General features: G+C 57.9%; 1 protein-coding gene across 4 annotated transcripts in view; it reads left to right on the top strand.

Annotated features, from left to right (window-relative positions):
• Nucleotides 1-27,940, top strand: part of SHISAL1 (shisa like 1) — a 74,085-nt gene that overhangs the window by 6,274 nt on the left and 39,871 nt on the right. The window contains exons 1-3 of one of the 4 annotated variants that reach the window (XM_047742613.1): nucleotides 10,752-11,120; nucleotides 21,333-21,428; nucleotides 24,715-24,928. In XM_047742613.1, the coding sequence (XP_047598569.1) occupies nucleotides 10,775-11,120; nucleotides 21,333-21,428; nucleotides 24,715-24,928 (656 nt within the window). In that variant the 5' untranslated portion in view covers nucleotides 10,752-10,774. Of the gene's footprint in view, nucleotides 1-10,751; nucleotides 11,121-20,111; nucleotides 20,912-21,332; nucleotides 21,429-24,714; nucleotides 24,929-27,940 lie in introns of those variants that run through there. The other 3 variants (XM_047742612.1, XM_047742614.1, XM_047742616.1) reach the window with 3 other exon arrangements.

Genomic DNA, 27,940 nt, shown 5'->3' with positions numbered 1-27,940 from the left:
TGGGCTCTTTGGGGTAGGGGAACAAGCATAAGACACTAAAAATGGAAATTCTAAAAATGAAAGCATGGAACCACAGACACTAATACCAAAGTCTAGAAAGTCCCCTTTCTTCTTCCCTCTGAGCTCTCTCCGCCTCCTCAGCTCCCGCCAGGCTGGGCTTCAGGACGTGGGGTCTGGGATGTCCGTGCTAGGTCTGCTAGCACTGAGCCTCAGTCTCTACATCCGGGAAATGGGGCAGGAAGCCTGGCCACACCACTGAGCCCCAGAGGCCCGACCTCTCTGCACGAGTCTAGGATGCCCCGCCGTGGGCTGGTTTGCAAGGCCTCTGCCGTTTCCGTGTTTCAGGAAGCAGGTGGGCAGTGTGGCATCCTCTGGGTGTGACTGCCTGGAATCTGATCCCCGGGGCCCTGAGGCCTTTGGGGAATGAACAGAGCCTCTGAGCTGAGGCCCATCGTCAGGGCAACGGGCAGGGCCGGAGGGAGGCTCCTGGCCCAGATGTACAGATGGCTAGAGAGCCCGTGCCCGGGGCTCCTGCTGGGACAATTGTTCCCTCTGCTCGTTCCAAACTCTGCGACCCTGGGTGGGTTATATAGCCTCTGGGCCTCTGTTTCCTAATCTGCCAAAGGGGTTATTGTGAGAGCCAGATTAGGTTTGCGGAGAGGCTTAGTGAGCCCAGTGTGCGCTGGCGACCGCATCATCGGTCTTCTCACGCTATTACAACGAGCTGGCGTGTCACCGTGGCACGGCTCCCACCGCCTCAGCTCTTCCTGCAGCAGCCGGGCAGGAGCCACACCCGACCGTCCCCGAACCTCCGTGGCAGTGGTTGTTGACTGAATGAGGAAGAGTCCAGGGGGCCCTGAGACCAGGGGGAGCCTGCCCAGCGCGCGCCCTCCTGGGTCCACACCCCAGCTCCAGTGCTGGCCGCTCGGCTCGCTCCGAGCCTCAGTGTGCCCGTTTGCAAGATAAGGCTGACAACGTTGGTAATGACACTAACGCGTTACAAGGGCAGTTTTGAGGGTTACGGGTAAGAATCATAATATTCCAGGCTCCTGGGTCCGTCACAATGATAATCGTGATTTTATTATCCCAGAACTCTGGAGGAACCATTCCGCCTCACACCCCGGTCTCCATCCTGGCTAGCTGTGTGACCTTGGGCGAATTACATGACCTCTCTGAGCCTTAGTGTCCTCATCTAAAAATGGGGATAGCACCCACCTCACAAGGTTCTTTGAGGAATTAAATGAGTCAGTCCAAGGACCGTGCTTGGTGCAGAGCCTGACGTGTAGTTCAATGCTCGGTATACGTTACAGTCCTTACCGCCAGGGGTCCGGTTACTAGCAGAAGCACCCAGGAGGCCCGGAGGTGGTGGGCTTCTCTCTGTGCTCAAAGGGTGGACACCACTTCGTTCCTGCTTTAGCTCTGTGGCTGGAGCCTGGCCCAGGGTGCCTGGGCAGGATGGGCAGATGGGCAGGTGGGCGGACGGATGGGCAGATGGATGAATGAGCGAGTGAGGCGATGGACGGAAGAAGGAAGGACGGACAGCTGTCAGGGAACGTCACAAGGCCAGGACCGGGGCAGCAGGGGAGGGGATTCCTTCTGAGGTCCATGAGCAATGAGGTGGGATGGGCTGCATAGCCGTCTCTCTTCCCTGTGCGGACGTCTGTTGTCCCCGTTCCACGGGACCAGGCATGGTGGCCCGAGTCCGGGGGCCCAGGCCACCGGTGTCCCTGCCAGTGTGGTTCTGAGCTGGACAGAGCTGGTTCATGCCATGGCTTCCTCCCCTTTCGCACGGGGAAGTCCCAGTGCCGCTCCGAACCTCCGTTCCCTCCTCCATGGTACGGGCCAGGCGCCGCCTGCCTTTGGGGGATGGTGACGCGCACAGATAAGGTGTCTGAGCGTAGTTTGTAATCTGTGAAGCTGCGCTGGAAGTCGGGGGAGGTGTTTGGGCTCCATACGGTGGGGGACAGGTTGCACGGGAGGCTTGGAACAGGGGTGGCGCGTTGCCCGCACAGACTACGGAACAGCGGCCTGCGAGCCGTCTGATTTCTGCCAGAGGGGCCCAAAGCGTGGGGTCAGGGGAGGAGCAAGAAACGAAGGCACTGCCAAGCCACGATAGAATTCAGCCTGCCAGCCCCCAGCGCGGGAGCGTTGGCTCCCAGGCCCTTGGACGCCCTGACCTGCTAGGGAGACCTCTGAGTCGCCACAGAGCCCCCATCCCGGGCACTTCGTAAACATGAATCCTGGGACCATGCCGTGTGCAAGGACAGGTGACCACTGCTCCCATGTCGTGACCTCCCTGTGACCACACGGCTGCTAAGGATTTGGATCTGGCAGCTTCGACTCTCCACGGTGGGAGGCCAGATACGCTTCATGGCCCAGAGAGGCATTGGCATGGGGGCACCAGAGCCCTGAGCCCGCCCCTCACTGTGGCCTTGTCAAGCCACCTCCTCTCTGTCTCAGTATCCTCCTCTGTAAACTGGGGTTCCCCAGCAGGACCCCCGGGGTCCTATGTACCTGAGGGGCAGGCAGAATGCTCCAGAAGCAAGCCCTTCTCACGCTTCCACTGGTCTGTCACCATCGTGGAGCTCCTTCTCTCTGGGGAGGGGGACGCAGCGTAGCGAGACCCTGGGGAAGGAATGGGGTGGGCGTTAGGGTTGCTCTGGAGCTGCCCCGGCCTCATATGGGACCGGAAGTCAAGGGCAGTGGGGTCTTTAATATTTGACCCTTGGATTCCGCTGCCACCTGTTGCCTCCTCCAAAGGGGCCGGGGGTCAGGAGTGTGTAAGCCATCCGCTCGGGTCCCTGTGACATGCTTATTCACTCCAGAAGTTACCCTCAGGGCTTGTGGTCTGCAGGACGTCTGGATCCTATGGGTCTGGGTCCCATGTAAGGGACTGAGCAAGTGTGGGTGATGACGGGGGTTGGAGGAGCAATTCTGCCTGGAGAAAGGGTCGGAGCAGCAAGGAGGCCTTCCCCAGGGGAGGTAGCACCCCAGGAGGTAGAGTATGAGATGAGGAGGTCAACGAGCCAGGGGCGGAGGGACATCACGGGAAAAGGAACAAGGCAGGCAGAGCCCAGGAAAAGGAGTCGGCACATGTTCAGCACTTGGCCGTGGCTGTCCCGTGGTGTTGCTGGAGGCTGGGCAAGGTGAGACTCTGGCATTCGGCAGTGGCCTGACCTCCAAGGATGCTGGCAAGTTAGGGAGTGTTTGTTCCGCCGCCGTGGTCAGCGGGGATAGTGACAGCCCTTCCCAGTTGCTCGTGTGAAGCACCCAGCGGACTTTCCTGAAGGGAGAGGAGACGTGGAGGCATGTGGCAGCCTCCGGCTCCACCCAGGTGCCAGGCTCCCTGGGGGTCCCACTGCCGCAGAGCACCGCCCCCACCCCTGAATTCAGTCCTACCTGGGAAGCAAAGCCTTCTCTTCCAGGGACAGGATATTTCCGGTGGGTCCAGACATGATCACCCTCTGGACTCCGGCCCCATCCGTCTTCCTGCTTTCCTCCTGAAATTCAAACAATTGGACAGTCCTGTTCTGGATCGATTTAGAAGCAGTGAAGTGGGAAAAAAATCAGAAAATATAGTGTGAAAGCTATTTTCTCTCTCTCTCAGTTGGGAAGAGGGATGAGCAGTTTATTTGTGGACTGTCCAAGGCCCTGGCCGGGGCCTCTTAGCTCTGTGCTGCCCCTCTATCACTGCCTGGTCCCCCACTCTCCCACTCCCCACCTCTGTGCCCAGGGCAGAGCTGGGCACCCAGGGTCTCCAAGGGACATCAGACATAGATCCAGCCTCCACTGGGAGCCAACAGTCCGCAGGGGCCTCCGGCATGGGCTCAGCCAAGAAGGGCCCCCTGAGCTAGGTCCCTCCTGTGCAGACACCAGCTGGAGAGGGATGGAAAGCCCCACTCCCAGCTCCAGACCTGAGTCTCTGCATGGCAAGGGCAGGTTCTGTCTCGTTCACACTCCTGCGTCCTCAGGGCTGCGAGTCAGGAGTGTACCCAGCAGGGGCTCAGTGAACGTTTCCTGGCTGAATGATGGATGGGAAGGAGGCAAGCAAGAAGAAAACCGAGGTTTCGAATGAAGTGACCTGCTCACCGTCCCATATTGGTTAGCGGCGGTGATGGCATTAGAACTAGATCTGTCACCCTCGTACCTGGATGTCCCCCATCCCGCCCTCCGTCCATGAGGCTGGGAGCTAGGTCTGAAATACTCAGGGGGAACTGGCACCAACCACCTCTTCTCTCCCAGGCATGGCCTGTCCCTCTCTTCCTGACACAACCAAATGTAGGCTTTGTTTTCACAGCTTGAGCCAAATGCTGATTGTTTTAAAATAAGCCTGTTCAGTGTGAGGCCAGACTAGTGTAGAGGGGAGGGGTGGGAGTGCGGAGTCCTCCTCCCCAGCTTCCCCGAAAGACTGTCCCCCAGGAGGACGGGCCCCTGGGGGCTGTGGTTGGAGGAGTTCAATCAGAGCCCAGGTCTATTGGGAAGTCCTGCGTGTAGGCGGAGGGCCAGGCCTCCAGCGCCGGTGGGAAATGGGACCAGCTTATTCCAAAAATGGTCTCTCTTCTGCTTTCCCCCAGGCCTCGGGAGAGGGGGAAATTCCCAGTGGTTTCATTTCGGGAGAGTAGCAGCACCCCCATCACCACCACTTCCTCCCCAATTGCCTAAGGCCAAGAGCTGAAGGCCCAGAAAGGACCTTGACTTGGAAATGAGGTCAGCTTGGGGTCAAGTGCCTGAGCTCAGCTGCTCTGTGACCTTGGCCCCGTTACTTTTCTTATCTGCACACAGGCAGCAGCAGCCCCCTTTTTCGAGAATTAAAGGAGACAATGTTTGTCAGATGCCCATCCCGGGGCCGGACACATAGTGGGTGCTCAAGAAATAGTCTCTTTCTCCTGTTTCCACTGTACAGAAGGCCAGGTCTTCTCTACAGGCTAACTTTTGTGGGGGTTCTTCCTCTATAGCCTGGAGCCTGTAGGCTGTGGTCCAAGGTCTGTGCCCCCTGCCCTGCACCCCGGCTGACGGCAGTGGCAGAGAGGAGGGGTATGCCACAGTGTGGAGAGCGCTGTGCACCCCTAAATGTCTCAGCATCCCCCGAGCCATGCTGGGGATGTGTGGACTGTGCCAGCTGGGCCCAGTGTGGTACTTGAAGAGGGAGCCCCGTGCCGAGAATCTGGAAATCTAGATGCCGGTCCCAGGTCGGCTTCATAGGACCTATGTGACACCCCATCCCTGCAGAATGAACAGCCTCTCTGGTCCTCCGTTCCTCCGTGTCCACATCTGAGCTAATGATCTCCCCCGGACCACGTCTCAGGTCACGTGCAGCTCACTTTAAAGAACATGGAGCAGCCGGAAGCAAACCCTGAGCCCAGCGAAGGAGAGGCCAAGAAGGGAAACCCTGTTTCCTGACCACCCGCTGACCCCCCGGCTCGGTCCTGGACTCCCGTATGCCACCTCATGTCATCCCGCAGGTCCCCCCCATGAGGCTCGGTCAGGACCCCACTCATAGGCAAGAGGGAGGCCCAGACAGGCTGGGTCACATGTCTGGGGCCACAGGACCACCGTGGCCCCTCCCCCAGGCCAGCCTGCGCCCCTGTCCTCTCTGCGACCCCCCCTGCCAGGCTCGGCCCGGAGCCCACCTCCTGGTGGACTCCCACCCTCCGCACCCCAGTCTGACCAGCTTCTTGCTGACCGAGCTCTTTCATAAATGCTTTTTGATGTTACCTCTCCATTCCCCAGAAATTTGGGGGCCCACATTCCCCGTAGCAGCACACTGATTAGACCTCCATAATACTGTTCACCCTAGATGTCTACCTGTGCTCTAAAAAATTGAGCAGTTTTCTCCCGATCCTGAGCCATGTTCCGTTTTGAAAAGCAGGAAGCCTGCTGTGGTGGGCCGGGACGGCTTCTTCAGCCCACGGACCCCGAGTGAGGAAGGCCCGCCCTCCCAGGGCCAGGCTCTGCCCCATCACCAGGGTGGACCGGGATGGACTCCCGGCTGGCAGGGGTGTAGGTCCTGATGGCCGGGCCTTCCCCCTCCAGCCGGGGCCTGTGCTCTGCCCTGCTCCCCGCTCCCTCCCAGAGCCCACCTGGGGGATGGTCCGAGGGCTCCGCTCCGTGGACGCAGGCAGACGGGCTTCTTAGCGATTCCTTGGTTTCCCGAGTGCGAAGAGAACGGCTCTCCAGTTCAGGGAGGAAGTGCTGGCTGGTGCCGACTGGGCTGGGAAGGAGGCCTGAGAAATCAGCCCGGATCCCCCCAGACGCCTGCCAGCGGCTGCCCATGGTGACCTCAGGCCCGAGAGCTGGCTTCCCTCCAGATCTCCTACGACCACGTCAAACTGCCGTTCTCTTGACGGGATGGGGACGCGGGGAGTGTGTGTAACGTGGGGGTCTTCCCTCTGTCCCAGAAACCCCGTGCCCTCCACTTCTCACACCGATCCCGCGGCCGCCCCCTCCCCGTTTTTTCCTCCGGAGATTCGTCATGGGAGCGGCTGGCACAGGGGGCAGCAAAGCCCAGGGTGGGGACCACAGGCTGCGGTCGGCCGGGGAGATTAGGTTGGGGTCCCAGCGGCCCCAGGAGTGGGGTGAGCCAGAGGGGGCTGCTGTCTGTTCAAGTCTGGGCCTCAGGGCTGAGTGAGGGCTCGTCAGCACTCGGGAAGGTGGCCGGGAGCCACTTCCTGCCACCTTTGAAAGCGTCCTGTGCCCCCTGGCTGCCGGCCATTGCCGCCAGGAAGCCCTCTTGGGTGGGAGGGTCCCAGGGAGACCAGGCCTGGCTCGTTGGGGTTCGGAGTGGGATAGAGAACCGAGCCGGCTACCGTGGATGGCAGATGCTTTTGAGAGGGGCGGTGGGGCCTGGCTTGGCTTCTGGCCGCCCCTGGCTCGCCTCCCGCTCAGCAGCTTTCGTGCCAATTATGGGGAGTGTGGGCGGGAGGCTCATTAACCCCCAGAAGTGGAGCGGGTTCAGGGGTGCTCCAGGTGGACATGGCCCCCCCCGCAGGCCAGCAGAGGGGGGTTAAGAGTGCTAGGTCCGGGGGTGGGGGGTGGGAGAGCCAGCTCATCCGCACCATCCCCGTGGTCTCCTTTATGGCCCTATTTGCATAATTTTGAAGTTGGTTGGCCTAAAGGCAACTTCGCTTAATCACAGCTGACAAGTCTCTGGTTGCGACAGCAGCTGCTGTCAATTAGCCACGTTGGTGCCGAGGTTTGTTAAACCTTCACTTGGCAGCCCCACCTCTCGCCCCTCCCGGCCCCTGTGCGTCAGACCCAGAGGGAACCCGCAGGGCCCTGCTGCCCGCTCCCTGGTGTGCACCCCAGCTGGGGCTTCTCAAACTTGCAGGCGCCGGGACCCGTCAGCAGGCGTTGGTTAGCAGGTGCTGGGACTGGTTAGCGGGCACTGGTTAGCAGGTGGTGGGACTCATTAGCAGGTACTGGTTAGCAGGCACTGGTTAGCGGGCGCTGGGACTGGTTAGCGGGCACTGGTTAGCGGGCGCTGGGACCCATCAGCAGGCACTGGTTAGCAGGTGGTGGGACTCGTTAGCAGGTACTGATTAGCAGGCACTGGTTAGCAGGCACTGGGACTGGTTAGCAGGCACTGGTTAGCGGGCACTGGGACTGGTTAGCAGGCACTGGTTAGTGGGCACTGGGACTCATCAGCAGGCACTGGTTAGCAGGTGGTGGGACGCGTTAACAGGTACTAATTAGCAGGCACTGGTTAGCAGGCACTGGGACTGGTTAGCAGGCACTGGTTAGCGGGCACTGGGACTGGTTAGGCACTGGTTAGCGGGCACTGGGACTCATCAGCAGGCACTGTTAGCAGGTGGTGGGACGCGTTAGCAGGTACTAATTAGCAGGCACTGGTTAGCAGGCACTGGGACTGGTTAGCAGGCACTGGTTAGCGGGCACTGGGACTGGTTAGGCACTGGTTAGCGGGCGCTGGGACCCATCAGCAGGCACTGGTTAGCAGGTGGTGGGACTCGTTAGCAGGTACTGATTAGCAGGCACTGGTTAGCAGGCACTGGGACTGGTTAGCAGGCACTGGTTAGCGGGCACTGGGACTGGTTAGCAGGCACTGGTTAGTGGCACTGGGACTCATCAGCAGGCACTGGTTAGCAGGTGTGGGACGCGTTAACAGGTACTAATTAGCAGGCACTGGTTAGCAGGCACTGGGGACTGGTTAGCAGGCCTGGTTAGCGGGCACTGGGACTGGTTAGGCACTGGTTAGCGGGCACTGGGACTCATCAGCAGGCACTGGTTAGCAGGTGGTGGGACGCGTTAGCAGGTACTAATTAGCAGGCACTGGTTAGCAGGCACTGGGACTGGTTAGCAGGCACTGGTTAGCGGGCACTGGGACTGGTTAGGCACTGGTTAGCGGGCACTGGGACTCATCAGCAGGCACTGGTTAGCAGGTGGTGGGATGCGTTAGCAGGTACTAATTAGCAGGCACTGGGACTGGTTAGCAGATGGTGGGACCTGTTCGTAGGTGCTGGGACCAGTTAGCAGGCACCAGGACTGGTTAGTAGGCGCAGTCCCTGAATCCTCAGGGTTCGGAGGGGGGCAGCCCGAGAGCCCATGTCTCTAGCCAGCTCCGAGGAGATGCCCTAGATGCTGTCTGTGGACTGCACTGTGGGTATCAAGGCTCTAATGCAGGGGTTCACAAGCTGGGGTGCCCTTTTTCTGTTAATAAAGTTCTACTGGGACACAGCCTCACCCATGTGCTTAGTATCACATGTGGCCACTTTCTTGCTACGATGGCAGAGTTAAGTTGTTCCCACAAGGCCCAGTGGCTCAAAAGCCAATGACATGTACGTCTGGCCCTTTCTAGAAAACGTCTCCTGACCTCTGACTAGGCCAGTGGTTCTCATACTCGAGCATCTGTCAGGAAAAGCCGGGATGAAGACACAGATTCTGAGATCCTGCATTTCTAGTCAGCTCCCGAGTGCAGGGCCACACTCCAGGCACCCTGGTCCAACGACCTCTCCAATGGTCTGTACATATCTTGTCCTACCCTGAACTCCACCCCCATTAGAAGAAGAAACTGAGGGTCAGAGAGGTCCCTTGACTCTCCAAGGTCCTGAACTGATAAGCGCTGGCTCTTTGCTACCGCATACTGTACCCTTGATGCAGGTGCCTCTCCCCAGAGTGCACACACCCTGGGTACTTAGCTTGGTCTCTTTCGAATCTGGGTTCTACACTGGGGCTTTGCCGTTAGTAACAGCAACACCTGAGCCGGACACAGAGCGCTGTCAGCCTCCTTGGGTTAGGAAGCGTGATCGTGCAAGGTCAGGGTATGGAGAGCACAGCCGCGCGCACCTGGCACCCAGTGGGGGCTTTTCGGTCTGTCCTCCGCCAACATCGCAGGGCGGCTGGCGGTTGGCGGTGCGTTCAGTTACCAACATCCGTTTGGCGTCATTTTCCCCCGTTGGCAGTGACCACCTGTCCTGCCATCTCCGGGTTCCTTGGCATCACTGTGAATGACCAGCTTGCTCCCTAATCTTCCCAAAACCCAGAGAGGGGAGAGGCGAGGCACCCACGACATGCAGAGGAAGAAACCTCACCTTCCAGAGGCAGGTGAGCTGCCTGGGCAGGTGGGAGGCAGCCCTGGGCTTCTGGGCCTGGGTTAAGTCACGTGGGTCCACCCGGTCAGGCACATGGCAGGGCTACTCGGGAGGACGGTTCATGTCCCTCGTTTATAGGCGAGGAAGCCTATGGCCCGGAGAGTTGATGACCGGGAAGCACTCGAAGGGATGGGGTTGTCACGGCGAGGCCAGGGATCCACGTGGGGACAGATCCTTACTGGAGCTGGGCGATCCCAGCACGGGGCCAGGAGGCCAGGAGGCATAGCTGAGCACAGGCAGCGTCTCCAGAGAACTCGGGACCAGCTCAGGGAGCCAGCTCCCTGAGACCCCCCCACTAGGTCCCTCCTCAACCCCCAGAGTCTGGGGACTGGGACTTTAACAGTCGAAGTGGGGGCGGGGAATTATCTTTAATTTTGTCCATATTTTCAAGCATTTTGTATATTACCCAGCCTGGACTCCCAGTGAGGGAATGAGGTTAGTCCCTCTCCTGATGTTCTCCCACCACGGTCCTGTCAAAGCCGCCTTCCTTACCGGCTTGTCTATTAATAACATGATAGAGCTTCTCGAGCACACCACCCAACGCGAGGGCTAGAACATCGGCCCCTATTGCCCTCCCTCACCTCCTCCCCGCAGGACCCAGGCATCATGTTGGCTCCCCTCCGTGCCCAGGTCATGGCCATACGCCTCCTACAAGAGCGCGTGTTTCTCCTGCTCCTTCTAGTCTCAGCAAGCGGACCATGTTGTGTTTGATCTGAAGGGGACCTGAATCTCTCCCTTGGTCCTGTGTGGCTAAAATGCCCCGAGACGTCTGGTGCGGCTGTGTTTCCCTTGGTAGCAGTGGAGTGTTCTAGTGTTTGGGCATACCACAGTGCATTTCCCATCTTTCCATCTGGGTCGCCTCCAGGGTTTGGCTCTTCTAAACCGTGCTGCTGGGAACATTCTCGCACCCAGTGCCTGGGGGCCCAAACCCCTGAGCCCGGAAGGGGTGTTGGAGGCACTTACCATGCAGTGGCTGGACACCCACCGTGCCTAAGAGGATGAAGTGAAGTGAGCTTCTCCTGGACCCCCCGAACTTGTGGAGGGATCGTACCCCCGCTAGGCCAGCCAGTCTGTGCTGTGAACCAGCCCTTGAAAAGGCAAATATAGGAACTGCAACATCGGGTAATCATGAAAAGTAACGTAATGATAGAGCTACGTGTTTCTACGCGATGGGTTCTCAAGATCTGACACATGGGAGGTTCGCTTTGAATTGTAGCTTAAAAACTCGAGGTGGCCCAGACTCAGAGAGGTGCAGGGGCTCGTCCAGGGTCACAGAGCTGAAGCCGAGCCGGGCCCCGAGCCCGTGTGTGTTTGTCACACTGAAGCAGCCACACTTTCTCTTCCCCATTTATAATTCTTGCTCCTTGAACACCCCTCCCCCGACCCAAGAAGCTACTGTGAGACCCTGGGGTCCTCATGGAGTCCCAGCTCGGCCACCGATGAGCTGGTGGCCCAGGATGAGTGTGGAATTTGAGGAGATGAGAAAGTGCCTATTTCCTTACTTGTATATCGCAGGTAATCTCCACCCCTCCTAATCCCAAGGATTAAATAAATACTCCACCAGGCTGGGTCGGCCCTTCTCCTGGGCCCCACGGCCCCCTTTCCCCCTTGACTGCACAGTCACCCTGGGGGTCCCTGTCCCCCTGGGCCGTGGCTGGATAAGGGAAACCCAGGCCAGTCTGAAGTTGGGGACAAATGGAGCGCCGGGTTCTTCAGAGGATGAGGAAGGGGGTTTATGTCTGGCCCAGCTCAGGGCAGGCAGGATTCCAGGGATAGAGGGGAGGGTGAGGGAGCCGGCCTCTTTTAGGGCCCACCTCTAAATCCTTTCAACATGCCCCCTCCCCACCCAGCTCCCCAGGTGGCCTATGGGCACACCTAGCTGGCCAGACAGACGACCTAGTGGACAGATGTAGGGTCCCACCATAGGATCATAGCTGGCCCCTGTGTAAGCATTTGATTGGCTTCGTGAGGGTTGGGACGGGTCTGTTCTGCCTGCTGTGCCGTCTGCTGTCCCCAGCCCAGTGCCCAGCTGACCCCTTGTAGGGAATGAATGAATGTATGAATGAAGGAATGAATACATTCACACATGCCTCCTTGGTCCCTCCCAGCACCCCTTCAAGGTGGGTGTGAGATCCCCATTTGCAGATGGGAAACTGAGGCGTGGCTCTGGCTTCTGTTCTCCCCAAGGAGGAGGGTTCCTGGGCCCAGGGCCCCCCACCCCGAGGGAGGCTGGACTCAAGGCCTGGGCGTCGGGAAAGAAATCGAGGCCACCCTCCGGCAGGCGTCCTGTGGGCCTGTCTTTCCTCTCCCTGCCCTCACACTTTCAGTGATTCATTCTTCATGGGATATTTTTGTGTTGCTCCAGTGGGGGGAAAAATTGCCGCTGGGATTTCCAAGGGTTGTTTTATCTCCATGGCGCCGCCAAATAATTCAGGGGAACAGACGAGGCAGAGCGATGTCGGTCGCGGAGTGTCCCTCGATGGCTTCAGCTGAGCCCTCCCCTTCCCTGGGGAGGAAACCGAAGTGGATTCGAGGGAGCCACTTGGCCTGTGACACAGCGTGGCCCCAAGAGGGAGGGCAGAACCTCCGGGATGGGGACGGCCAGCCATGCGCCCTTCCCTGGGCCTCAGTCTCCTCACCTGAGACATGGGGAGAGCGGCAGTGGCCCACCTCCAGTATTCGAGAACGGGACATACAGGAAGGACTCGGTATGTGCAGAACGGGCCCAGGCGAAGGTCAAGGAAGGGGCTCAGGGGAGCAAGCCGAGTTAGAACTTGAACCCCAAGCCCAGCTGGGCCGGGTGGAGGGGGTCAGAGAGGGGGAGAGAGCTCTCTAAGGAGAGACTGCAGCGTGTTCTCGGGAGGGGGGAGGGGCAGCAGTGGTTTCTGTTAGTGGTAACCTGCCCTCTGTCCCCGTTATGACTCTTTCCAACAACCCTACACTACAGTTTGCAGAGATCCCTTTGGCCCTGCAGGGGCCCCAGTGAGCGGGTGTTACTGTGGTCTGCCTGATTCGTGACTGGAGGTCGGCGGGGCAGGGAGCGTAGATCGAAGACTCTGTGCTGTCCCACCTGGGTTTCCTGGCCGCAGAGCTGGGGTTTGGTGCTTCTCAGCTATGGCAAGTGGCTCCACAGTGAGGCTGAGGCCCACGGTCACTGTCAGTGACAGTAGAAGTCAGCCCGTTCTCTGTGGGAGGAGTGAGCATGTCGCACTAAGGCCTCTGCCTAGATCTACCTGGCTTCCTCTGAAAGCTTGCTCCTCGCAGTAAGGCAGACCTGGCATCCAGGCCGGTGAGTGTGGATGGAGTTTCTACTCTCTGGGCAGCAAACATCTATTCAGCACTACTGTATGCATAGCAAGGCAGGGCCGATAAGAGGCACAGAGGTCTCCCTCTGCCCCAGAAGCTTACACCAGGCAGGGAAGCAGTTAGCCCACAGGCAGGGTGGAAGGATATTAGGGCCAAGTACAGCACAGACACAGCAGGAAGAGGAAGTCACCTGTAGGCACAGTGTTCAAACACACTTTCATTTGCTAATGGGCACCCAGGAAACTCTCCGGTACCTAAACCATTGGCTTTGGAAACAGCGTGGGCAACACCAGATAGGAGCCATTTGTGGAGTCCTTGGTCTGTGTGCTGGGGGCTCTGCCAGCCCTTCTGGTTCTTTCTGTCTCTTTGTACCCCAGCAAGGGGTACAAAGATGAAGAACCTTACAGATGAGGAACCTGAGCCCAGGGGAGTAAGTTGCCTGGAATTCCCAGCTAATGAGTGGCAGAGCGCGGATCCTGGGCTAGGTGCTGTCATCCCCCCAACCCACCATGAACCTGTTTGTGGTCAGACAGACCTGAGTTCTGGTCACGGCCCTGACACCCTGCGGGTCGAGGCAAACCACTTAGTTGCTCTAAGTTATGGGTTTATTTATCTGAAAAATGGAGCTCATGATGCCTGCAGTCATTCACCAATGCATCAAGTGTTTAAGAATTTTCCACTATGTGCCAGGCCCCATGCTGCTTACGGTGACCAGCAGCCACCATGCGGTCTCCGCAGGGCCAGCTTCTCGGGCATGTGACCCGCGAAGTCACACAGAGCCTGGCACTCAGGAGAGCCCCAAGCTTGGCTGAATGCTCTGCTGTCGCTGTCTAGAAATGCCTAATCATTTTTAAACAAACTCCTGCATTTTTCCATTTTGTGCTGGGCCTTGCAAATTATGTCACCGGTCCTGGGTCCCAGCCCTCCTCCATCTTACAGTCCAGCTGAAGAGAAGGATGTGCCCAGAGCCACCGCGCTGAGTGTGTAACTAGAACCGCCATATGCGTTTGAAGGCAAGAGGGACAGGCTGTGAGCACAGCAGGAGGGGTCAGGGGAGGCCTCTTGGGGGCCCCAGGCCCTGAGGAAATGGTCTGGAACTGCCAGGTACAGGGAAGGGACAGCGGGCTGGGGCACAGCACAGGGATGGAGATGGCCCGTGTGGCTGTAGGGGGACCCCCCAGGCCAGGGAGGAGCCGGGACCCTGGGGTGATGGGGCTTACAATTTGAAAGCCAGCTGACTTTGAGGTGAGGATGGGTTGGGGGTACAGCAGCCGTGCAGGGGGACCTCATGGGGCTTAACAGATGCAAGGAAGAGGAAGTGGAGGAAGCTGGAGGGGGCCGGGCTGCCTCCTGGGCTCTTAGGTCTGCATGGAGGTGGGAACCATAGGGAACCTGGGGGCCAGCGCAGAGGTTCAGTGGGAAGCGTGCGTGAGGGGGCTGGTGCAGGGGGGGCTGGCGCACGTGTGGGTCTCTGGCCCATGTCTGTCCTCCGCGCCTGCGCTGTTGGCCCCTGGCCGGCCTGGGGAGGGAACACATCGCTCTTCCCTCGCTCCAGGCTCCCTCCCTCGAGTCCTGCAGGGTCAGGAGGACCCACTTTGATCTTGGTTCTCACAGGCATCTCGCCTCCCCGTGTTTACTCCCAGACTTCACATTTCGGAGTGAGATTTCGTAACCTTGAAGTGGGCGTTGTCCTGAAAACAAAAGTTCGAGAACACCGGGTTCAGGGGGAGGGGGAGCCTGGGAACTTTGAATCCCGGCTCTGCCCCCCACTCCCCACCCACCTGCATCCTGGGGAGGACAGAAAACAGCCTCAGGGGTGGTGAGCAGCCGGGGAGCTCCTGAGGGAAGCGCCGGGGCCCGGGGAGGGTCCCCAACAGCTGTTAGCTGCCCCCTCCCATCCGTGCCAACACCTGTCTCTTGGGCACCTGCTGCCCGCCGAGGGCCCGCCCGTGTCATTACTAATTCCCAGTGCTCGTACTACTCCTAGCAGTGGGAAGAAGAACGTCCAGGCTTCGTGACTAAATCATCATGGAATCAGTAGCTTCGTGACTCTACCCCAGACCGGAGGCCCATGGTGGTGGCCGGTCTGCGTCCCTCTTGCTTGTGTCTGAACACCCCCCGCCCTGCCCTGCACTGGGTTTGGCCCCCAGGATAGCCCCACTAGAGAGTCACTGAGTGACCTCCGGAAGAAGCACCACTCCCTGGACAGTGGGGTGGGGAGGGCGACCAGGTGGCCTTGGAGCTGGGCCTTGCAGATTGGTCTGATTTGGACATAGGAGTTGGGGAAAGCCGGACCCACAGAAGGGCCAGCCTGAGCCAAAGTCCCGACTCCTGTGTTATGCTCTCTGCCACCAGGCACGCAGGAGGCTGGGGCAGGACCTGTCCTCGCTCTGCTGCCGTGGGGCTGGTCACGGAGCTGCGCCTTCCCCCTCTCCCGCCCCTCGTGCACCCCTGTAGGGGAGAGGCAAGGTGGAACATGTTGGGGGTGACAGGCATGGCGCTAGTCACGTGTCTGTCTTTTTTCTCAATGCCAGGAAATTCAGGGTGTGCGTGGCCAGGTTTGAAAGTCTGCCACTCAGTGCCCGCCCCTGGTCTGCCCTCGAGGCTTAGTGTCCTGCCGTGCTCCCGCCCACACTGGCGGCAGGTGAGTCCCACGCAGCCCGGACGACCTGGGGGCAGAGGCCGGCCCAGAGTTTCAGGGGAGTGAGAGAGTCAGGGGGAGAAAAGCTTCCTGAGAGATGGACACCCCAGCTGAGCCTTGAAATCTGGGTTGAAGCTGCCCAGCTACAGGATAGGGAAAGGGTGTCCCAGGTGTGTGGGAACAGAATGTGCCAAGGCCCAGAGGAGAGAGGGCTGACCCTTGAGGAGCGGAGAGAGTAAGGGGTGGGAGCGGGGCCAGACCACACAGGGCCTCAGGACGGGTGGAGACTTGAACCCAGAGCTGCCGGGACTCCTGAGAAAGTGGGGCCGGTCACACAGGCGCCTCAGCAAGCTGGCCCTGGGCCCACGAGGACCTGGATGGGTGGGCGAGGCTGGGGCAGAGGCAGCCTGCAGAGCATCAGCGCGGACCCGTTCCAAGCGCCCACCGCCCGCCAGCTCTGTTCCAGGCTCTTTGACGCGTCACCTTATTCAATGGTCACAAGGATCCTGTGAATTAGATACTATTTTTATCCCCATTCTAGGTCCAAGGAGACTGAGGAGACTTGTCCCAGGCCACACGGGGTGTGGTTACAGAGGTGAAGCCCAGACTTGGCCCCAGACAGTGCAGTCCAAGCTCAAGGACCCAACCTCCAGGCCATGGTTGCCCTTGACCCGATTGGGGCAGGAGGGGGTGCTGGGCCTCCGTCTGGGGGAAGGTGCAGGTGGTCAGAGAAGGGGTGGAAGCCCAGAGAGGATGCGGGATCGCTAGTGCGGGGCCGGGGCATCTTCGCAGGCCCCCGTCCGGCCCCCGGGGCCCTGCCCCCTGGCCGCGGGACTGACGGGAAAACAGATCCGTTGTTCCCGGTGGGGTATAATTCATCAGCTCTGTTTCTCTCCATATGCCCTCCCTCTCCTTTCCAGCCTCGCCAAATTCGGTGTTTAAAAATACTCCTCAGATCTGGGAACAGCAGTCCCCGGCTGACCTAGGGTGGACCGCAGAGATGCTTGCCCACTCATGATTCGGTGCGTCGGAGGCCCACAGGGAGTCCTCCTCGTCCAGAACGTTACTTATCCAGTTATTGGAGTTTTATTGTTGGCCCTGAGCTACCCTCGTGGGCCATTTACCAATTTCCAAAGAGCTAGAACCCAAGACCATAAATCTAATCTGTCTGTCGTAAATGTCGCTTCTCGGGGCGGGGGGCCAGGGAGGCCCCGGAAACTCCTGCCGCGCTGAGGCGGAGAACAGGATCTGGGGCCGGCTTGGCTCCCGACTGAGCCCTGAGGAGCCGTGTGACCTCGAGCCTCAGTTTTCTCTTTACGAGCTGGGGTTTGATTGACCTGCCTGTGCTGGGTGACGAGATTCCCAGACCATGCAGCGAAGTCAGAGTGTGGGACTCGGGGTGGGGGGGCGGCCGGAGCCCATGGGAGGAAGGGGCTCCCCCCTTTCCTGCAGGCATCACCTGTGGGGGGTCCCAGGTGGCCGTACCCGACAGCATGACTTGCCCTTTACGCCTGAGCTCGTAGCCCCTGAGCCCACGTCCCCCTCTGCAGACCCCCGTAGGGCGGGAGGGGATGGCTTTGGCCTTGTGAATGTTGGTGCTATCAGGCATGTGACCCCTGAGGACAGACCAAGGATCACAGCTGCCACTGAGTTTCCAAAAGCCATTCTGACCCTGCCAGCTGGAGTGGCTGGCTTCCGAGTTTTGCTGTCTCATGAGAAATGGAATTTTTACGGAACTTCCCTTGTGACATGTGGTGGGCTTTGTTCCACCGTAAAGTCAGTGTTCGGTTCTGGTGCCTGGGCTGCCCCCCTCCACAGGCCCCCCATGCCCCTCCACCCAGAGTCCCTGTACCCCGACCTTTGTCCAGCAAACAGGGCTGTGGCTTCTGTTGGCCTCTACCCCCACCATGGAGTCCTGCCCAGGCAGCCCGGGTCCGGGTGGGGAGCACGGCCCAGCCATGGAGTCTGAGCAGACCGGTACTGGACGGGGACAGATGCAGCTGTAGTGTGTCCTGCTCCCACACACCTGCAGGAGGCTGGCCCCTGAGGTCACTGTCTCTAGTCCCCCCCAGACAGGCCTGGGGGCCTGAGGCCAGAGTTGGCCAGCTGGAATCCCCTCCCAGTCTGTTGGGACTCTGGCACCATGCTCCATGGCCATGACCCCCGGCTGGCCAGGCCCTGGCCCAGCACCCTCTTGGCCTAATGGAGAGCCTGGGGACCAGTCATGGAGGGGAGAGCTTGGTGGGCGTCCTGGCACGGCACACCGCCTCCTCCCCGTCCCTAGAATCCAGCCAGACACTGTTCAGAAGTGGGGTTAATGAGGGGATGTTGGGAGAAGAGGTGGGCGAGCACATGAATGGAAGGAGATGGGACGGGAAGTGTCTCATGGGGGACAGACTTCTTCCCAGCGGACGGGATCGAGGGGCCTCCTGGAGCCCCTTCTCAGGTGCTGCAGGATTCAGACTCACAGTAGTAAGAGGAGGACCCACGGGTGTGAGGGGCCAGAGTGGCAGGAGGGGGGCCTGGGTACAAGGTAGAGGATCAGCCCCCTACCCTGTATTCATTCAACAAACCCACCGGCCCTTGGACTTGAGCCCTGGCTCCTGATGTGGGGCACCTGCTCTGCCCGAGCTCCGGAGCCCCGTATCAGCCTCAGCAGGCCTTCGCCTGCCGAGTGGAGCCACGGAGGGCGCCGTCTCAGAACACCTGCCACTCCCCACTCCCCCCCCCCCCCACTGTGTTTTCCAGGGCGGATCCTTGGGTTTCCTCAGTGCAAATCCTGGCTAAGCACTTTGAAATGCTTTAATCTCCTTCATCCTCCCAGGAGGGCCCTGAAGGAGGCCGGAAGGAGGCCCAGGCTCAGAACAATTAAGGAGCTTACAGCCGGTGGGGCTCCGATGGGTGCTGGGAGAGATAGAAAGGCTCTTCCCCCGCTTGCATAACCTCCGGATGAAGGCGCTCAGCTCCATCGGACACTCTCTCCCGCTCCCCGCTCCTCCCCTGGTTCACACTCGGGACCAGAAAGCACCTCGCCGCCTGGTCCACCCCACGGGCGGTGCTGCAGGGGAGAGTGAGGCCCGGGTCACCCGTGGGGCCCCGCCATCCGCGCCCCTGCGTTTGGCCTGGAGTTCAGTCCTGTCTCCTCCCTCAGAAGTTTTGAGCCTCCAGGTTACCCAGGGTGACTCCCTGCCCTGCCTGCCCCCACTCAGGAGGACTCTGGGCCTTGTCAGACCCCAGCTGTCATCCCTGTGCCCTCCCTGACGGGAGTGTGAGCTCCTGAGGGCGAAGACGAGCTGTCTGGGCCCAGAGCATGTGCCCCGGGACAGCCTGGGCGGTCAGAGGGCGGTTCCTGCGGACTGTGGCACGCCCTTTCCAGTGCCCTTTTCCAGAACTGTGTTCTCTGGCGGCACATCTCTGCAGGGTGTACACCGCTCTCAGACCTTCCCCTGGGAGGCGGAGGCCTTCACCAAACGGGACAGGACTGGAGGGGTCAAGGGACCCCCAAAAATCTGCTCTGTAGATGGGGGTACAGCCTGGCTGGGAGGGCGTACAGGTTTCCACCAGGGGCGGGGTGGTGGTGAGGGGTTGTCTAGGCTCTGGCTCCCATGTGAGCACCCACCACACCCGTCCTAGGTGTCCCTCCCAACCCGTCCTGGGACAATCCCATGGGAGAGTGTGTGACGGTGTCCTGGGGCCACCGGAGCAAAGCTCCCCACAACCCAAGTGTGTGCTTTGCCCATCTGGAGGCCAGAGTCCAGGATCAAGGTGTGGGCAGGGATGGATCCTTCTGGGCGCTCCCAGGGGGTCTGCCTAGGCTCTCCCCCAGCTTCTGGAGGTTTGCTAGAGATCTTCAGGGTTCACTGGCTTGTTGAGGCATCACCCCAGCCTCTGCTTCGGTCTTCACATGTCTCCTCTCTGCGTCTCCTCTCTGTGTCTCTGTGTCCAAATATCCTCTTCTTATAAGGTCACCAGTCGTGGTGACTTGGGGCCCAGCGGACTCCAGGGTGACCTCATCATAACTACATCTCCAGTGATCCTATTTCAAAATAACTTCCCGTTATGAGGTACAAGGGGGTTAGGATTGCAGCATAAGGATTTGGGCGGACACAATTTATATGCCATGATGGGGGGGCCACGAGGGGAGGGGATGGTGTGCAGGACCCGAGCCTGGCGCGTAGTAGGTGCTCAACAAATTAATCCCCATCCTGAGTGTCTACACTTTTCTGCAGCCGCTGCCAGCTTGCAGCCCACAGAGACTCGGGCTGGGACTCTGAGTTTACACAGAGCATACATAGGCCTTCTCCTCTCCCCAGCCCCCACTCCTGCATCCCTGCAAGGAGGGGGTGGTAATGGCTAGCTACCCTCAGGTTTGTCCTGGGGCTTCAACAACCTGTAGTTGTAGCCACCAAGGGCCAAGGCTCTGTGTCAGGTGGCCTCCTGCTACCCGTACCCTCTAGCGTCCCCCACTGGCCTCCAGGCTGCTCCTGCCTCAGAGCCGTTGCACCTGCTGCTCCTCCCAATAGCCACGCTGCTCACTCCTGCCTCACTCAGGTCTGCCCGCTGTCACCTCCACCCACGGCCCCCCCCCAGCCATCCTGTCTGAAGGACACCCCAGGACCACTCTGTACCCCCCCCACACCTGGCTTTATTCCCCCTCATAGCTTTGCATATTGTGGTAAAACACACATAACATAAAATTTGATGTTTTAACCATTTTTAGTGTACAGTTCAGTGGCATCCATCCACCCAGCCGTCACCACCATCCGTCTCCAGGATTCCCTCCATCCTCCATCCCTGTGAAACACGAACTCCCATCCCTCCCCAGCCCCTGGCACCCACCATCCTACTCGCTGTCCCTAGAACGTGCTGACCCCAGGAAGCTCATGGGCGTGGGGTCACACAGGGTTTGTCCTTTTGTGTCAGGCTCACATCACCCAACACCATGTCCTTGGGGGGCGTCCGTGTCATGGCACGTGTTGGCACCCCTTTCCCTTCTGAGGCTGTGTCCTATTCCGCTGTGCAAACCGGCCCCTTTAGCTCCCACGTGTACCCGTCCTCGGACACCAGGGCTGTTTGCTCCTCTTGCCGCTGTGCCTCGTGCGCTGTGAACACGGGTGTGCCAGCATCTGTCTGCGCTCCTGCTTTCAGTTCTTCGGGGCGTATCCCCAGGAGCCTCGTAGCATCTTAAATATTCATCTGCTTGTCTGCGCGCTGTCAGCCTTGCTCCCTGGAGCGCGAGCTGGGCAGGGACACACTCCGCTTCGTGCTGCCTGCCTTCTGTTTTGTCCACTGCTGTGTCTGTGTTGCATGGAAGGTGCCCGGCTCCGTGTGGGTGGTGAAGGGGTTAATGGAAGTCACTGTGAGTGGCACTGCAAGGAGACATGGGTCCTGCAAGTCTCCCTGGGGGGTGTGCGAGCTCCTATCCAGTCACCCCAGCCCGGGTCCCTGCGAGCAGCAGGCACTCTGGCCCCCTGCCCTCGGGACGCCGGCCCACTGGCCTCAGCCTACCCGTCGTTGTTTCCACCACCTGAGCCATCAGTCCTCCTTTGATTAAGTCTCATCTTGCCATGAAAAGAAAAGGAGGTGACAGTTGACTGGTGGGGGAGGTCATTCATTCCAGAAAGGAAATTGGATGGCAGCGTTTCCATCATCCGCGGCCCAGCCCCTGCTCCCAGCAAACACGCTTCCCCGCCTGTCCCCCACTGTGGGCAGCAAAGCCCGTGTCTGCGCCCGCAGGCAAGGCAGCCCACACCCAGCCTCTGCCGGATCTCGTTAAACAGGCAGCTCCCAACGGATCGATGCCAGCCAAATGATGACCAGTTGTGGCCAGCAGTCCTTGAACGTGCTCACCGTCCTCTCGTTGCTGATTTCTGCAGGTAGAATGGGTGCCCAGCTGGGCGGGGAGGGGGGCACAGGGGTGGGTCCCTTCCCGGGGTCAGCACGAGCCCAGTTGGGGTTCTGGGAACTGGCGGGGGGTGCCCCTAGATCCTGGCATTCCCACTGGTGAGGAGTTAATATTTGCTGCCATTCGGGGAGAACCTACTGTGTGCCGTGCCCCACGTGCCTGCTGCGAGAGCCGCGCTGAGTGTCGTCCCTGGCTCGGTGGGTTAATGGTGGCTGCCAGCCCTGTGAGAAGCCTTTGCACAAATTCTCCACCTATGCCTAAAAGTCAGGTCCAAAACGTCACAGTCATCCCACTGTATGGATGAGGAAACTGAGTCTTAGAGTCAAGCCTGCTAGCAGGAGGCGCCACAGCTAGTGCAGGGGCTGGGGTTCTAATCTGCCTGCCAGCACCTGACCACCTCCTAGGATCCCCCTGAGACAGCAGGTGGGTTCTCACACTCTTGTTTACAAAGGTGGACATAAAGCAAGTCCTTCCATGGTTCCAATCGAAAGTAGGTGCCTGGAGAAACCCGCCCTACCTCCCGGCACCAGTGGTGGCTGTCTGAGCCCCAGGCTAAGCAAGGCACCTGTTCTGTGTCTTCCTCTGTCTCTATCTCTCTGTGTCTCTATATCTCTTGCTCATGCATCTGTGCACAGGACCTCCTCGTGCCCTCTTACCCCTTTGTTGAGGGCCTAACTCTGAGGGAGGCCATGAAGGGCCCTGGGGACGGCCGGCTCCAGGACAGCACAGCCAAAGCCAGGCCAAGGGTCTGGGGGCCACTGTTTACCAAACTCTTCCCTGACTCCGTTTCTGTGCATTAGTGCATCTGGTCCTCCCTGCCTCCTGGAAGAGAGGAGGAGGTCCTCACCCCTTTTACAAATGAGGAAACAGGGCTCAAAGGAGGACCGTGAGCTGCCCAAGGCCACACGGTCACCTGGCTGTTAGATGTTGACACACTGTGTTCGTCCCTTGGAACCCAAGTGAGAGGCTCTCTCCTTGGTGTCCCCTCTCCACTTGGACCGGTTCTCCTGGTTCATAAGTACTGGCCTCCTAACAGCATCCCTCTGCCCTCGGGGTCCCAGGTGCAGGCTGAGAACCACACTGAGCCTGGAAGCCGGCAGGAGCCTCCCTGTGTTACCCACTCATTCACGCACCCCTCCCCGCTCAAAGCGAGGCCGAAGCTTTGCGGTTTACAAAACTCTCCTCAGAGCCCCAGCCATCCGGGCTGCCAGGGGGAAGGAGGCCGAGAGAGGTCGTGATGGTGCAGGTGACCCGCGTGCTCCAGGATTCCGACCCCGCTGTGGCAGCTCCTAGCTCTGGGCAACTTCAGCTCCTTCTCCCTCGGGAGTGGCAGTGGCCTCCACGGCCTGACCCTCGGTGGGACTTCTGTCCCCTGCCTTACTCAGCCTCCCTCCCCAGCCCAGCCCTGCACAGTGGGCTTCCCTGATGCCCAGCTCAAAGCCCACCTCCCTGCTCCGTCCCTTCCCTCCCGGGTTCCTGCCTCCGGTCCTATCCTCTCCATCCAGCCGCAGGGCCTGAGCCGGTCTTTCTGACTAGCTGCTTGCCTGTGGCAGAGACATCCAGCTCCCCGTGAGCCAGCCCACAGCAGGGCATCCTCACCTGTCCCAACACACACCGGGCTTCCTGCCTCCAATCCTCACATCCAGCACCCCCCCGTGCGTCCTTCCTCTGGGCTGGCAGGTCCCAAACCCCAGCCTGTCCACCTCCCCTGCAGGGCTTGCCCCCCAGGTCAACGTGGCTCATTCGGAAGGTCTGCCGAGGAGCCTACAAAGCCGCATGGATGCCCGTCCCCGGAAGATCGGATGAGGCAGGTCAGGTCCACACTGTGGACCACTGCTTTGAGCCTCAATTATCTCCTCTGTACAAATGGGAGTACATGAGATTAAGGGAGACGGGTTATGCCCCACTGAGGACAGGGCGTCCTTAGTGACTCGTCTCCCTGCAGAAGTATCTTCTGTTTCCCAAGGTCAAGGCCAAGCATGGGGGCCTGCAGGGCTCCCCTGATCCCTGAAACTCTGAGACCCTGTAATTGGTCACATCTATCCCCATGAGTGAGGGTGCTGTACTTTGGGCACAGGGTTTCATGAGACTGCCCAAGCCAGGCTCAGCACTCTAGCTCGTGAGGACCGTCGCCCACCGGCCAGCGCAGGCCAGCTGGGACTCCCCTCCAGCAGCCCCGGGCGCACAGGGAGCCGTGTGGGCTGCTGTCTGATTACCTTTCCGCAGAGACAGAGCTTTCAACCAGCGAGCGAAGGAGCTTTTGCAAAACCAGAGCCTTTGTGGTTAGAGAAATGTATTCAGCCAACGAAGCCCCTTTTCAGCGATACAAATTAGATACAGCGATCCCTTTTATGAAGATACTAATTAAGCCGGAGACCGAGGGCTCCAGGTTTTTTCCATTGTTATATTTGCTTAGGCTCTGCCTCCTATTTATCACCATCCGCACGCCTGGTTAATACTGTCCTGGGTTTGCAGCAGCCTCTGTGGCTGAATAGCGGGCTCCCTCCTCGAGCCCGGGGAGGGAGGGCCCCAAGCCAGGGCAGCTCCGTGGCTGTGAGTTGGGGATAGCCAAGGCCAGCCCTTGGGGACCTCTGGGGCTAGAGCACTAATGTAGGAGAAGCCCTGGAACCAAGGAGCTGCTGCTTCCTTTAGAGGGGGACCTGATTCCTGTACCCTTGCTGCTCCGGCCAGGTGTCCTGGGCTTGTGGTTGGGCCCCTCCCCAGTCCACATGGTAGCAGCGGAAATTAAAGCTGGTGACAGGAGCAGAGAGGGCTAGACTTCAGACCCAGGCAGGCTTGAATTGGAGTCCCTCTACCACCTCTTACCCGCTCAGATCACGGAGCCTCAGTTTTTCCATCTATACAGTGGGATTCCAGACCTGCCAGCTAGGCTAGCCAAGTGGGTTAAATGGGAAGTAGCGTGTGACGAGCACAGTAGATGCTCAGTTAATATTGTGTCCTAGTCGAGTGCCTGCTAAGTGCAGAGTCGCTAGAGGGGATCCCTGGAGGCTTAAGAGGCAGCCGTGCATCCGGGGGACCCAGTGTAAGCAGGGCTGGCGTCGAGGGAGGTCTGGGATGGGACAGCCGTGCAGAGCTGGCTTCCTGGACCACACACTGGCCCACAAAGCCTTCCTGGGGAGGGAAGAGGCTAGCAGCCTGGGACAGATGGACCAGGCTCCTCGTCCCAGCACTCGTGGACTCCTGGGGCAGTGGGCTCGGGGGAGCCCCCCACTGAGCCTGGGGACTCTGTTTTCCAGTCTTGTCCGCGCATTTCCGGGTCTGTGAGCCATACACGGACCACAAAGGCCGCTATCACTTTGGCTTCCACTGCCCCCGGCTCTCGGACAACAAAACCTTCATTCTCTGCTGTCACCATAACAACACGGTTTTCAAATACTGCTGCAACGAGACAGAGTTTCAGGCGGTGACGCAGGCGAACCTCACGGCCGGCTCCGAGGGCTACGCACACAAGTGAGTACCCGGCTGGGGCCCCTGCCATGGCGGGGGCCGCTCCATCACCCCATCCCCTGGGGAGGCTGCCGGGTAACCGGAAGAGGACAGGTGGGCCTTCAAGGATTCTGGGAAAATCTTCAGGTGACAGGTTTTCCAGGCCATCTGTCCTCTGATGTTAGCCTTCTCTTCTGAGAAATGGGCACAGTACCCACCTCCCGGGGCTGCTACAGAAGTTGAGTGAAGTCAAGGATATGGAATGGAAGGCTTAGAAGCACGGCAGGTGCAGGGGCCAGGAACCCATGTTCCTTCCTTCGGGATTTATTTGATTGGTCGTTCTGACTCAGAGATCAATCCCACCGCAGCCTCTTTCCTTAAGGTGATTAAAATAGGAGAGACCACAGCCCTGATGGAAGGGACCAAGGGTGTAAAGAAAGAGAAATTTACCCTGCAGAAAAGTAGTGGGGATATGCTAAGGAAAGCCGTGCACGATTGAAACAGCATGCATTTCTCTTATCATGAGTGAAAGAAACTAAGCCTCTTTCCACATCTTTGGAGTCACTTGCATTGCTTTTACTGTGAGCTAGCTGTTTATTTCCTTTGCCATTTTCCCATTGAATTGTTGGCTTTTTTCTTATTTATTCACAGGGACTCTTTATATATGAAGGAAATCCAATGAGTTGCAAATCTTTTCTCAGTGTGTCTTTAAATTTGTGGTGCTTTTATCTCATGCTTAATTTTTAGTTGTCATATTACCAAATTGGATCCATTTCTTTTCTTTTATATCTTCTGGGTTTTGTATCAGATTGAGAAAGGTTTTCCCTATTCAGAGATCATGAAAAATCCTCCTCATGTTTTCCTTTACTTTTTTTAAAATGTATTAATTTTTCGCCTTCAAATCTTTGATCTGTTAGGAATTTATTTGGATGAAAGTTTTGAGGTAGGAATCCGACTCTATCATTGTTTTTCCCAAATGGGTAGCCAGTTGTCCCAATACCATTCACTGAATCATCCCTCTTTCCCCCACTGATGTAAACTGCAAACTTATATACTATAATATACTAGATTTGAGGATCTGGATAGATCGTGATAAGTTTTCATGGCTTTCATTGGTCTTCCCATACACTAGTATCCCGCTGGATTAACTCCTGTGGCTTTTGATATGTTTTAATGCCTTCTTAATCTATCCCCCCAGCTCTTTTGTTATATGAACTTTAGAAGCAGCTTGTGTAGTCTTGCTCCTCCAAGAATTCACTTAGTATTTTTTTACTGAGATTACATTGAATTCATAGATTAATTCAAAGAGAATGGACTTTTCATGATACTGAATCCAAGAACACAGTACAGACAATCCCTGATTTATGAGGCTTCGACTTATGACTTTCCAACTTTACGATAGTACGAAAGGGGCATGCATTCAGTAGAATCCATACTGAATTTTGATCTCATCCCAGGCTGGCAGAATACAGTACAGCCCTTGTTTGTAATGCTCAACGGGGGTTGTGAGCTGAAGCTCCTCGTCAACCAGGCAATCATGAGGCTTGACATCTGACACAGTTGCAAACATTCTGTTCCCAGACAACCATTCCGGTTTTCACTTTCAGTACAGTATTCAGTAAATGACATGGCATGGTCCACACTTGATAATCAAATGGGCTTTGTGGTAGATGATTTTGCCCCCGCAGTAGGCTAATGTGGGTGATCTGAGCACATTTAAGGTGAGCTGGGCTACGTTGTGATATTTGGTGGGTTGGGTGTAGTAAGTCCTTACGATATTCTCAACTTATAATTGGCTTACTGGGACATAGCTGCATCGTAAGTTGAGGAAGATCCATTTGTCTTTCCAATTATTCAAATTTTCTTTCATAGTGTTTCGGGATTAATTTCATGAATTTTGTATGCGTGTCTTCTGCACTGTTCATACTTATTTCTTCATACGTTGCTGTTATAAATAGGGTCTTTGCTCCCACTGCATCTTCTAACCCACTCTCATTTGAACGACGAAATCTAACAGTTTCTATATGTGAGTTTTATACCCAGACACCTTAGTGAAATTTTTATCTTTGTTATACTTTTTCAGTTGATAATCTCTTAAATTTCCCATTACGCAATTGGCAAACCATGGTAATTTTACCTGCTTTCCACTTTTTATGCCTCATTTCTTTTTCTTCTCCAGTCATGTTGGCTAGTACCTCTAGAACCATCTTTGGAATTATCAAGCATTTGTCTCTTCTTCCTGATAGAACTCAGATATTTTCCCAGTAAGCCTGAGGCTGACTCTTGGGTGGCTATATTTTTTTCATGGCAAGGAAAAGTCCGCTTGGAAGGAGGGTTTGTTGAGTGACTGTGGAAGGGAGTGGTGGCACCACTGGGAGGTCAGGGCCCCCATCTGTCTGTCCGATGTCAGGGCTGGAATGCTTCACCACTGTGCCGTGCTCACTCGGGGGAAATCTCCCTTCCTTTTGGTCAGGCAGGAGATGCAGACTCCTTGACTATCATCCAAATCTCCCTCCCCCCACCAAGGCTGATCCCCAGCCTTCCTTCCTCAAATGCATGGGTGCTTCCCCTGAATATCTTGCCATCTGCTCAGGCCTTAGAATAATTCTGTGTGTGAAGTCGTTCAGCAAGTCCTGTCCATCACAGGGGCTGGAATGGGGCCTGGAATCTGACCCAAGGCTTTTATAAGACCACAGACGGACTCCCTGAGGCTGGAGAGTGGTGCCAACCCTGGGGTCAGGACCCCGGAGCGCTTTCGTTGCCGGCCGAAAGCCAGATGGAAGACAGAGGCTTGGCAAGGCGAGCTGACTTCTCCAGGGCTCCGGCGACTGGTGTCTGGGATCCTCGTTTTGAAGCCCACATGTTTCTATAATCTGCACATTTCCACAGGATCTCACACAGAATACTCCCATCATTTCAGCACCACGGGGCCTGGTTGCTGTGAGGAAGAGTTCAGCCATACAATAAAGCCATTCCCCTGGGGAGGAATGGAGATATTGAAGAAAGTTAGCTTAGTTCTGATTCTTTAACCTCAGA

This window comes from Lutra lutra, chromosome 8, assembly GCF_902655055.1.
Source record: "Lutra lutra chromosome 8, mLutLut1.2, whole genome shotgun sequence".
NCBI lineage: Eukaryota > Metazoa > Chordata > Mammalia > Carnivora > Mustelidae > Lutra > Lutra lutra.
This window is presented reverse-complemented; position numbering and strand designations above follow the sequence as displayed.